This window comes from Arvicola amphibius, chromosome 4, assembly GCF_903992535.2.
Source record: "Arvicola amphibius chromosome 4, mArvAmp1.2, whole genome shotgun sequence".
Classification (NCBI taxonomy): domain Eukaryota; kingdom Metazoa; phylum Chordata; class Mammalia; order Rodentia; family Cricetidae; genus Arvicola; species Arvicola amphibius.
The window spans coordinates 113,717,949-113,731,545 of NC_052050.1; the positions used below are offsets into that span (position 1 = coordinate 113,717,949).

The window sequence follows — 13,597 nt, forward strand, 5'->3', positions numbered from 1 at the left end:
TATCAATGTAATCCATCATATAAATAAACTGAAGGATACAAACCATATGATCATCTCATTAGATGCAGAAAAAGCATTTGACAAAATTCAGCACCCCTTTATGATAAAGGTCTTGGAGAGATTAGAGATACAGGGGTCATTCCTAAATATAATAAAGGCTATTTACAGCAAGACGACAGCTAACATCAAATTAAATGGAGAGAAACTCAAGGCCATCCCACTAAATTCAGGAATGCGACAAGGCTGTCCACTCTCTCCTTATCTCTTCAATATAGTACTTGAAGTTCTAGCAATAGCAATAAGACAAAACAAGGGGATCAAGGGGATTCGAATTGGAAAGGAAGAAGTTAAACTTTCATTATTCGCTGATGATATGATAGTGTACATAAGCGACCCGAAAAACTCCACCAAAGAACTCCTACAGCTGATAAACTCCTTTAGTAGCGTGGCAGGATACAAGATCAACTCCAAAAAATCAGTCGCCCTCCTATATACAAAGGATAAGGAAGCAGAGAAAGAAATCAGAGAAGCGTCACCATTCACGATAGCCACAAATAGCATAAAATATCTTGGGGTAACTCTAACCAAGGAAGTGAAAGAACTATTTGACAAGAACTTTAAGTCTTTGAAGAAAGAAATTGAAGAGGACACCAGAAAATGGAAGGATCTCCCTTGCTCTTGGATTGGGAGGAGGATCAACATAGTAAAAATGGCAATACTACCAAAGGTAATCTATAGATTCAATGCAATCCCCTTAAAGATCCCATCAAAATTCTTCACAGATTTTGAGAGGACAATAATCAACTTTATATGGAAGAACAAGAAACCCAGGATAGCCAAAACAATCTTATACAATAAAGGAACTTCTGGAGGCATTACCATCCCTGACTTCAAACTCTATTACAGAGCTACAGTATTGAAAACAGCTTGGTATTGGCATAAAAATAGAGAAGTCGACCAATGGAATCGAATAGAAGACCCAGATCTTAACCCACAAACCTATGAACACCTGATTTTTGATAAAGGAGCTAAAAGCACACAATGGAAGAAAGAAGCATCTTCAACAAATGGTGCTGGCATAACTGGATGTCAACCTGTAGAAGAATGAAAGTAGATCCGTGTCTATCACCATGCACAAAACTCAAGTCCCAATGGATTAAAGACCTCAGTATCAATCTGAACACACTGAACCTGTTAGAGGAGAAAGTGGGAAGTACTCTACAACATTTGGGCACAGGAGACCGCTTCCTACGTATAGCCCCAGCAGCACAGACATTAAGGGCAACATTGAATAAATGGGACCTCCTGAAGCTGAGCAGCTTCTGTAAAGCAAAGGACACTGTCACTAAGACAAAAAGGCAGCCTACTGACTGGGAAAAGATCTTCACCAACCCCGCAACAGACAAAGGCCTGATCTCCAAAATATATAAGGAACTCAAGAGACTAGACTTTAAAATGCTAATTAACCCAATTAAAAAATGGGGCACCGAACTGAACAGAGAATTCTCAACAGAAGAAGTCCGAATGGCCAAAAGACACTTAAGGGCATGCTCAACCTCCTTAGCAATCAGGGAAATGCAAATCAAAACAACGCTGAGATACCATCTTACACCTGTCAGAATGGCTAAAATCAAAAACACCAATGATAGCCTTTGCTGGAGAGGATGTGGAGTAAGGGGTACACTCATCCATTGCTGGTGGGAATGCAAACTTGTGCAACCGCTTTGGAAAGCAGTGTGGAGGTTTCTCAGGAAATTTGGGATCAACCTACCCCAGGACCCAGCAATCCCACTATTGGGAATTTACCCAAGAGATGCCCAATCATATTACAAAAGCATTTGTTCAACTATGTTCATAGCAGCATTATTTGTAATAGCCAGAACCTGGAAACAACCTAGATGCCCTTCAGTGGAAGAATGGATGAAGAAAGTGTGGAATATATACATATTAGAGTACTACTCGGTGGTAAAAAACAATGACATCTTGAATTTTGCATGCAAATGGATGGAAATAGAAAACACCATCCTGAGCGAGGTAACCCAGGCCCAAAAAGAGGAACATGGGATGTACTCACTCATAATTGGTTTCTAGCCATAAATAAAGGACATCAAGCCTATAATTCGTAAAAAATCCTAGAGAAGCTATATAAGAAGGTGAACCCAAAGAAAAACATATAGTTATCCTCCTGGTTATTGGAAGTAGACAAGATTGCCGGACAAAAAATGGGAACATAGGGGTGGGGTGGGATGGGGGGATGGGGAGAGAAAAGGGTGAAGTGGAGGATGGGAAGAGCTTGGGGGAATAGGATGGTTGGGGTATAGGAAGGGTGGATATGGGAATAAGGAATTATATATCTTAGTTAAGGGAGCCATTCTAGGGTTGGCAGAGACTTGACTCTAGAGGGGTTCCCAGGTGTTCAGGAAGACGACCCCAGCTAGTTCCTAGGGCAGCTGAGGAGAGGGTGCCAGAAATGTCCAGATCCTATTGCCATACTCATGAATATCTTGCATATCACCATAGAACCTTCACCTGGCATTGGATGGAGAAAATGACAGAGCCCCACATAGGAGCACCAGACTGAGCTCTCAAGGTCCTGATGAGGAGCAAAAGGAGGGAGATCATGAGCAAGGAAGCCAGGACCGCGAGGAGTGCGTTTACCCATTGAGACGGTGGGACAGATCTAACGGGAGACCACCAAGTCCAGTTGGAATGGGACTGATGGAACAGGGGACCAAACTGGACTCTCTGAATGTGGCTGACGGTGGAGGAGGACTGAGAAACCAAGGACAATGGCAATGAACATGAACTCTACAGCATGGACGGGCTCACTGTGAGCCTTGTCAGTTTGGTTGCTCACCTTCCTGGACTTAGGGGGAGCTGGGAGGACCTTGGACTTAACATAGTGAAGGGAACCCTGATGGCTCTTTGTCTTTGGAGAGGAGTGGAGTGGGGGTATGGGTGGAAGGGAGGGGAGGGAAGGGGGAGGAGATGGAAATCTTGAATAAAAAAACGAGAAAAAAAAAAGAAGCTCAAACAGCTAGGTAACATAAAGTTAGAAAATTCTAAGTCTACCAAAAATAGCCACCATTCTGACTTTAACATATTTTGTATCAAAAAAAGTGCAATTCACCAACAAATTATTAAAGGTGGGTAATCTGTGTAATATATATTGTTGCTCTCCAACATCCTTTTTATTGAACACCAAGGCCAGAAGGATAATGAATTATTGTAGAAAGGCTTCCCCTATTACATCATACTATATATTTAAATATACTTAAGATATATTTCTATTTAATAACATGTAGTTGGTACATAAGTATAATCATTTGACTTCAAAACCAGTTAATTTAGGTAGAAAAAATTGCGTGTGAATTGGTGTCTATTGAAGCTTTGGAAAGTCTACATTTGCTTCATTAAAAATATTTATTGTAGGTGGAGGTGGGAATGGGAGGATGGGGGAGGGGAAACTGCAGTTGGGATTAAAATAAATTAAATAAATAAAAAGTGAAAAATAAAAAAAAAAAGATGTAAGATCACAGCTGTTTCTGTTACCATGCTCTGCCATAATGGCCTCTAATACTAAAAAAAATTATGACCTTCAATTTCAATACCTTCTTTTATATATTGTCTTGTTCATAGTGTTTTATCAGATCTACAGAAAAGTAAAACATGAGTCAACTTAACCGTCAAAATATCAGTCCTTGTTCACATAGCCCTTCTATCAAACCTTCCCTACCATCAATACTTACAGAGGAATTAGCAAATCTTAGAGGCCTTCAGTTTTCTTGCTCCCTTTTGACATTTTTTACTTCATTCTATCATTTAAAATATTTTGTTTGTATATATGAATTATACATACTAAAGTGTTACAATATGACACTTTTCATGAATGTACATAATGTGTTTTGATCATATTCACTCCCATTATACTCACCCCATTCCTGTGGTTGCCTTCCTCTTCTCAACTAATTCACTTCTACTTTCATGCTGTGTGTGTGTGTGTGTGTGTGTGTGTGTGTGTACATCTGTGGGTCTGTAAACATAGTGCATCTTAGGGTTGTTTAAAGGTGTTAAGCTTCCTACTAGATTCTAGACTTCTAAAGAACTCCTGTCCCCACAACAGCAGTGTATAAATCTTTAAGAAGGAGAATGGTCTTCTAAGGCCCCTCTTCAACCACAGTAGAGAGCTGAAGGGCCAGATTTTGTGCAAGCTTAATACAAGTCATCAGAGGTGCTACAAGTTCAAATGTAAGACATCCATGTCAATCCCTTGAGGCAATGTTCCCTAACTGCAGTCACTTTTTCCTCCAGCCTTACATTTATTTTTACCAAGCAGTTTAACTATACTTGTATTACTGAAGTACATAGCCACTACATGACAATAGTCTATATTTCATTCTTTTCATATTATTTTGCATTTAAGTCTTAGGTTTGTAAATGCCTGTATCTTTGACAGAAGACCCCATTAGCGTGTATATGCTAAACTCTTAGCTGTATCCTTGGGGAAGATCAACCGGAATAAAGTTTCTTAAATACTTTGAATATTTTCACCTAGGTACTTTGTACTCAAAAGTCATTTTTGTCTTTGACTCCACTTTTTTTCATTCGTTTTCTTGAGTAGGTTTTTTTTTTTTACTGACACGATTATGTTGAAATATGTTATGATTTTTAAGTTCATTTTTTCTTGTCACTCATACCATTTTTTTTAACCTGGATGTAAAAGTATAACTTCCCATACTGAAGGAGTTTATGAGTTGTAAAAGTTCCTTAGTAGAATTTTTGGGGTCACTTATATAAACTATCATATCACCTGATTTGTGACAAAGCAAAAAATATGAAATAGAAAAAGAAAGCATATTCTACAAATGGTACTGGCATAACTGAAAATTACATGTAGGAGAATGGAAACAGATCCATATCTATCACAATGCAGAGAACTCAAGTCCAAATTGATCAAAGACTTCCTCATAAATGTAAACATACTGAAACTCATAGAAGAAGAAGTGGCAAGTATACTTTAATGTACTGACACAGTAGATCACTTCCTAAATATAACCCCAGTAGAACAGACACTAAAAGCAACAATTAATAAAGGGGACTTCCTAAAACTAAGAAACTTCTGTTTGGAGGGTTTGAAGGGCTGGTTGGAGGTTTGGAGGAAGAAAAGAGGAAAGGGAAATACTATGGTTATGGTATAATGTTAAAAAAAAATAAGAGAATGTTTTTCAGCTTATTTTAAATGAGTGTTGAATGGGAAGTATAATTGTATTCTCCATTCTCTAAATATGTTGTCATTCTACATAAATATGAATATATGAATAAAGATAAAGAGAAAAGGAGAGAGACATGAAGAGTCACAATAGATTTAGTATATGTTGAAATTACAGATTTAAGGGAGAGTAGACAATTCACTGCCATATATTTTAAGAAGGACATCATGATAATGAATAAAAAGCTTATTGCTTATTTTGGTATATTAGTTATTAGTATGAAGTTGAGACAGAAATGATCTTCTTCAGAGCAGTATTATTTGTAATAGCCAGAACCTGGAAACAATGTAGATACAGCTCGACCGAAGAATGGATAAAGAAAATGTGGCACATGTACCCATTAGAGTACTACTCAGCAGTACAAAACAATGAAATTTTGAATTTTGCATGTAATTGGATGGAACTGGAAAACACCATCCTGAGTGAGGAAACCTAGACACAAAAAGATGAAAATGGTGTGTACACATACTCATAAGTGGATGCTAGCCATAGACAAAGAATGTTGAGCTTATAGTTTATGATCCTAGAAAAGCTAAGTAACAAGGTGAACCCAGAAAGCCTCTATAATTTCTTGATCACTGGCCCAGTGCTGGCATTATAGGCTACTGTGGAAACTCCTGTCTTTTTTACATGGGTCCTTGGGCTTGCACAACAGTTTCTGTTTTCCACAAAAGTGTTTTTCTATTATTTAAACTATGGTTCTTTAGCGTTTTTGAAATTTCGGGAATAAAAATGAGGGGCAATAAATTATTGTTGGAAAAGAACTTAATTAATATTTTGATGCATAGAAAAACACCAGCCAATCAACCAAACAAACAAACTAAAGTGGTCCAGATAGTCAAGTTTCCCCATACTTCAGATAATTTTAATAATATATGTATCTGTTTATTTAGTAATATATGTATCCTTGGTATTTCAAATTTTCTCAGAGGGTAAGTTCTATGAGCCCAGAATAAATATGTAATTTTTAAATTGCTTTAGACTTTCCCAAAAGAGTTTCTTATACGACAAATGCATAAATAAAATTTTCAAAAATCAATGTATCTAATTGTCTTTGTCTTTTTAGAAAGTCTGTGGTCTCTGCGGTCAGAAACAGCGATGCTCAGTGGATGTGGAAACATAGCTGGGCCAAGTTTTGAGAATAGGTGACAATTGAGTGCTAACCACTAAAAGTAACAGAGCTCAGCAACACGGTGGAGGAGTGGACAGACAGAATGAACAGATGGGAATGAGTGCTGTGAAGTTCAGTAATGTGGATATGACATTGACATTGCTATTCACCCTTGAGCTCACATGAACTTTTTCCCCTTAAAAGCCAAGGAAAGACTGAGCTGTCCATCAAAATATTCCATCATAAAGTCCCATACCTAGGCAATTAAAGGTTGGTAGAGGTGGGAGGCGATATTTATGAGTGGCATAGCCACTGGTATGCTGCCTTGTTCAAGTAAATATCCCACACTTGTGCTTATGTAGGCAGCCATAATTAAAAAAAGCTGGAGATACATACATGATGACAGTAGTAGGAAGAGTATAGTAGGACTAATATATAAACATATATAAATAAATTTGTATATAAATATTCATACATATATATGAAATAGTCAAGAAATAAATAAAAATACTTAAAAATGGAATGCAGTCAGAAAGTATAAAAGGATTTCTATAAAGTATACAGATATTAATATATGTTTTTGAGTATTTAATCTATTACACTCATCCACAAGCTGCGAATCACCCTTTAAGCAGTTATTTGATTGATTGATCCATATTCATTGTTTTTAAACCCAAGTTTAAAGTTGACATTGTTTTGTTGGTAATATTTAAGTTAAAACACTTCTTACATTTCACTTCCATCCCATCGTAAGACCTACAGTTTACATCAAGAATGTAAATATGACATTATGTATTTTTAAACAAGCATTACTGATAATTGTTCCTTTTGTATATAGTAAAACAAATCTTCTTGTCAGACATTGCATAAGTGATCTTTCAGTACAGATCTAATATTAGCTTGTCAAACCACAGGCGGCATCTTACTTCAGAGGCCAACTGTAGGAACCTGGAGTTGGAAGGATTTTAAGGATCATCTGTCTAAATCATTCATTTTACTAATGAGGCCCCAAAGTCCAGACAAGGCAATTGGTTTTCACAAGGTCAGTCATAAGTCCATGAAAGGTTAAGACTACAACACTATATTCCTTACTCATTTCTTTGCTGTCATTGCTTAGAGGTCACATTGTCCTCCCTTCCTGGTACTAATAAGCACTTACTTATCATCGTGATTTGTTTAAATGGCAGCACTTAGCAATAGCCTGTTAAAACTATAAGATTCCAGGGTATAAGTGTAAACTTTTAAATAAAACACCAAGTTCATTGCTAGTTCTTAATTCTACAAATTATTAGGTATACTGCAGGTGTCCATCAGAGTCACTGACACATTGTGCCATATATGCAAAGCTTGCTGGTGATTGTAGAGTACACAACAGCTCTTTGGCATTGCATCTGCAAACACTAGAGTGTAGTTCTCCTGATTATTCAACTGCTACTAATTACCCAACTGACAATTTATGAAGAGTCTAGTCAGGAGAAAATATGTCCAATGTAGATGAAAGTTTAGTGAGAAACATATGAAAACTTTTTTTAAAAATGAGAAAAAAAATGAGCCAGATATCTTGAGAGATGGGTCAGTGTCTAGAATGCTAGACATATATATCTGAGGACCCATATAAAAGACTGATAGTTATGGCGGCACACCTGTGATGCCAGTACTTGAGGCATCCCTGGAGCAAATTTGGTAGCTAAACTGGTGAATTCTTGGTTCAATGAGAGATCAGGACTCAGTAAATAAAGTGGCTAGCAATCTAAGAAGTCATCTGGTATGAACTTTGACCTTCCTACATTCACGTTAGCACACAGGCAAACACTCTCATCTTCATATATGCACACCCTGTGCACTCTCTTCTACAGATGAGAAAAAGGATTTTGAAATGACAATAGAATAAATTCAGGATTTTCATGTAGGTATAGTGTAGATCCTGCTGGAGAACTATGGTAAATACTAAAACACAAAGTAAAATTTCTTCACTATATCTTACTTTAGTTAACCCAGGAACAAAGTGGGAAAATGGTTGTAATGAAAAGGGAGAATTTATTTGCTGAAGTAGTCGGAACAATAGAGCTCCAAACTACCATTTTCTAAATCTCGAAACCTGAGCACATGTTGCCTGTTTTAACAAGAGAGACTTAATTTGTATTAGAAAACTTGCATTAGAAAGCTTGGAATGGAAAATATGCCCTGGTTTCTTCAGTTCATTCCAATGATATCACTAGTTTTTTCAAAGGAACTAATTCTCTGTGTCAAATAAAGTTTATCAAAGTGGGCCCACCTTTATCATATAGATCAGTGATTCTGAACATTCTTAATGCTGTAAATCTTTAAAATAGTTTATTCAGTTGTGGTTATCCCAACCATAAAATTATTTCACTCTATTTTTTATGATTTGTAATGTAAATATCTGTTGTGTATGCTATCTGATATGTAACTCCCGAAGGGGTCATGTCCCACAGCTTGAGAACCACTAATCTAGCACACTGGATCTGTTGTCTATGCCTGTGTGCTGTATACTTTTATGTCAACTGGCGCAAGCTAAAGTCATCTGAAAGGAGACAACCTCAAATGAGAAAATGCTTCTATAATATCTGGTGTAGGAAGGTCTTCTTTCTATGTGTTGCTTTCATTGGTTAAATAAAGAGACTGTCTTGCCCTTTTGGAAGGGCAGCAGCTTAGACAGGCAGAGTAAACAGAACAGAATGCTGGGAGAGAGATGGCAGGCAGAAAGTCACCCACATGAAGCTGCCAGGTCAGACATGCTGAATCTTTCCTGGTAAGCCATGGCCTCGTAGTGACATACAGATTATTAGAAATGGTTTGAATCAAGATGTGAGAGTTAGCCAACCAGAGGCTAGAGCTAATGGGCCAGGCAGTAATTTAATTAATACAGATTTCTCTGTAATTATTCCTGGGTTAAGGTATCCGGTTGGCAGGAAGAGGCCCGCCACTCCTCTTTACAGCTAGTGGTGCCCCAACATGGCAACTAACTCCACATAAAACCTGAGAGGGCTTAAAAAGGAATTCTAGACACACACACACACACACACACACACACACACACACACACACACACAAAGTAGAGTTTAACACAACTTTTTGCTGTTTGTTGGCGGCGCACTGCAGAGAAAATTTCCTGACTCAGCATCTATACAACAAAACAAAACAAAACAAAACAAAACAAGCAGTGCAGTTTTAAAACACGGCTTCCTGGGCCCTGCCATCAGTGCAAACTCCAGCTATGGAGCATTTGTAGGCCTGGGTGTTTGTGTGTCTGCTTGGAATCAGGAGGAAAGTAGCTGATACCATGCCTTTGGCTCAGCTCTTCCTGCCTGGGTAGGCAGCGGGATCAGGTCTATTAGAAATGGGCGGTTTTGAAATACCAGTTTCTAGGCTGTGCAGCCATCGCAATCTCTGTCTGGCTCCTGCAGGAGACAGAACATTTGAATGGGGTTTTGCAGTAAAATGCTACGATTTGTTTGATGGCAACTAGACTCACTGTGTGCCTAAAAGTGGGATGTTGCATGTTGCGGCTCAGAAGCACAAGCAGCTCTGCCATGCTAGCACTGCAATGTGCAAGGCTCAGAGGCACGAGTGGCTCTGCCATGTTGGATTGGGCGGGGCAAACCTGCAGTACCTGTTTTTGACCTAGAAATGTCATGGCTTAGATTCTTAAGCACTTAGCGATTTAAAGGCACAAAGCAAAAATGTTCCTGAACAACAAAGAGTTACAGACAATGCAATAGGACAGATTCAGACATAAAGGACCTCTAAATAGGTCATAGTGTTAGATAGACATACATAGGCTTGGGAGAGAGAAGAAAAAGAATATAGAGAATAAAGTTAATGTTTAAAAAAAGGGTAAAGACTTTAAGGAGACAGAGTACAGATAGTTATAAATTAAAAGAAATAAAAAATATTAAACCACGTAAAAATGGAAAATTCAGACTGTTTGGATTCTGTATATTATTCATTTTCTTTCAATTTTTTTTGACTGTGAAGGAGCTAAATACAGAGAAATATTTCATTGTATGGGCTGCCAAGCTAAACCAACGTATATATTCTAAAGGTATAATGACTTCAGAATTTGGGTCTAAGGATATGATGCTTTAGAAAAATGTTCTTATTTTGTTTTCACGGGGTCTTATCTTCTTCATTTTACTCAGGGTTATTCTCCAAACTCCTCCCAAATACTTCTGACTTCCCCGTCCATCCACACCCATCTTTCTCTGTTTCATTACGGTACAAAGAAGCACCAAAAATTTTATAATAAAATAAAATTAGATAAAACACAAAACAAAGAAAAGAGAATAGCACAAAGAAAAAACCAGAGGGAAAAAAACCCACGAGAAAGCTCAAGAAACACATAGATGCAGATCTACCCAAATTTGCACACACAGAAATTCCACAAAAACACAAAACTGTAAACCATAATACATAAGCAACGGACTTGTAAGGGGAAAAGAAGTCTAACAAAGAACCTCCAAGGGTGAGCTGCGCGGCGTAGCACGGCGGGGAGGTTTTGGTATGAACAGGATTCGGATTCACGTCTTGCCAACGAATAGGGGGAGGATCACCCCAGTGCCCAGATCCGCAGGAGCCCCTTTCTTATTCATTTACTCACCGCCCATGCTCTCAGCCGCGTCTGGAGGGGCAGGAGTTTTGCATTAAGCATATTCTCGAAGACAAGAATGCACCCTTCAAACAATGTAGTTACATATCAACGAAGAATGGAAAACGGTGTCCCAGTGCTTCCCCAAAGCCCGAGAAGAAAGATGGGGTGTCTTTCTGTGCTGAACATGCTCGAAGGAATGCTCTAGCACTTCATGCTCAAATGAAGAAGAATAATCCAGGCCCTATGGGTGAAACCCTCTTGTGCCAGTTGAGCTCATACGCTAAAACAGAGCTGGGCTCTCAGTCCCCAGAGAGCAGTCGAAGCGAAGCCAGCAGAATACTGGATGAAGACAGCTGGAGTGATGGGGATCAGGAACCCATTACTGTGGATCAGACATGGAGAGGTGACCCTGACAGTGAGGCTGATAGCATAGACAGTGATCAAGAAGATCCCCTAAAACAGGCTGGTGTCTACACAGCTGAAGAAGTGGCTCTTATTATGAGAGAAAAGCTAGTTCGTTTGCAGTCTTTGTACATTGATCAGTTTAAACGACTACAACACTTACTCAAAGAGAAGAAGCGCCGTTACTTACACAACCGAAAAGTGGAACATGAAGCTTTAGGTAGTAGTCTCCTGACTGGCCCAGAGGGACTTTTAGCCAAAGAAAGAGAGAATTTAAAGCGACTAAAATGTCTTAGGCGATATCGTCAACGCTATGGAGTAGAAGCCTTACTACATAGACAGCTGAAGGAACGCAGAATGCTGGCCACAGATGGGGCTGCTCAACAGGCTCACACCACTCGTTCCAGTCAGAGGTGCTTAGCCTTTGTGGATGATGTTCGTTGCTCAAATCAGTCTCTTCCGATGACCAGACACTGCCTTACCCATATTTGCCAGGATACAAATCAGGTTCTCTTCAAATGCTGCCAGGGATCTGAAGAGGTACCCTGCAACAAAGCAGTTCCTGTAAGCCTCTCTGAGGATCCCTGCTGTCCACTGCATTTCCAGTTGCCTCCTCAGATGTATAAGCCCGAGCAGGTACTGTCTGTGCCAGACGATCTGGAAGCCGGCCCCATGGATCTGTACTTGAGTGCTGCCGAGCTTCAGCCCACTGAGAGTTTACCACTGGAGTTCAGTGATGACTTGGACGTGGTGGGTGATGGAATGCCGTGCCCTCCTTCACCCTTACTTTTTGATCCTTCACTAACTCTAGAAGATCATTCCGTCAAAGAAATTGCTGGAGGCCCAGGCCAGATGCAGGTGTCTGGAGATGGGTCCAGATCCCAAGGACCTCGAAATTTAGAGAAAGCCTGTGCATCATTCCCCCAGCGTGGATTGGCGACTGCAAATGGAAAGCCAGAGCCCACTTCTATCAGTTGATAGTTCATTCTGAGAATTGCTTGACTTTGGATCTGAACTTCTCATTCTTCAAACAAGTTTATCTCTGGTCATCTCTCACTAAACAGGGGTAACCCAGACTACATGGTGTTTCTTCGGGCCTATACAGTGCTAAAAGCAAACATAAACCAAATTTGTGAGGAATGGATCTTTAGTATTTAAAAGTTACAGGATTCTTTGCAAGGAAGAGAGTGTGGTAGTCTCTGCCTTTGGGATGGAATGAATATTGGAGACTCTGCCTGGGAAAGAGACGTTTGGCGATATGATTTCCTAAGCCATGGATGAATTCCATCTAGGCAGGGGCTGCGGTCCTGAGGTGCTGGCCGTTCATGTCTGTCCATCTGTATCTAAAGACCTGTGATCAACCCTTTCCTCAGTTCCACATAGCTGGGCAGTAGAAACCCCTTTCCTAGTGACAGAAAAGCAGCTCACCTCACAGATCTGGGCTCTCCTTAATTATCCTTGCTTTTAACTTATGTAAATGTCTGGTGGATTCCCTATGTAAATTATAGTAAAATTGTTGTATATAGTTTCTATTAAATGGTAAAATGTTATGGAAAAAAAAAGAACCTCCAAAACTGTCAATGGGTTTGTTTTTGTTGGCCAATTATTAATGGCCAATCAGCATGTCCTTAAGTGTGACCTATATCCTCACTGAAACTAGTAGATAAAAGTTTTTTTTTTTTTTTATTTTCTTGAAATTACCAATTGAAGGCAATTTCTGGGTTAGGAATGGAGGCTTTTGTCCACTTTCCTCTCAGTTCTGGGACCCCAGATCTGCAAGAGCCCTGTGCAGGCCGCCATAGTCTCTGTGAGTTTATATATGCTGTTTATAAAACTTTGTTTACTTGATGTCCTCCATTCCCCTGGCTCTCATACTTTTTCTGCATCTTTTTCTGCAGGCTTTCCTAAGTTTTCAGGGGAAGGAACTGATGGAGACATTCCATTTATAACTAAAAGTTCCAAGGTCTTTCTTTCTCTGCATATTGTCTAGTGGTGGGTTTCTGTATTTGTTCCCATCTACCACAGGAGAAAGTTTCTCTGATGATGGATGACACACTGATTTAATGTACATAGAAATCATGTTCTTATTACATTCCTTTAATAGAAGAGTAGTATTTGTTTTTACTCTAGGTGTAACTATAGGTTTCTCTCCTGCCCACCTGTTCCTGAATAACCACTCGGAGGCTTAATATTAATTACAAA

At 39.1% G+C, this 13,597-nt stretch overlaps 1 protein-coding gene across 1 annotated transcript; it reads left to right on the top strand.

The window, feature by feature from the left end:
- Positions 1-10,905: 10,905 nt before the first annotated feature.
- Positions 10,906-12,569, top strand: LOC119812930 (KAT8 regulatory NSL complex subunit 2-like). Its single transcript, XM_038327962.2, is given in 2 exon segments — positions 10,906-10,971; positions 10,973-12,569. Coding segments are annotated over 2 exon segments (1,467 nt in total). The 3' UTR covers positions 12,374-12,569.
- The last annotated feature ends 1,028 nt before the right edge of the window (positions 12,570-13,597 follow it).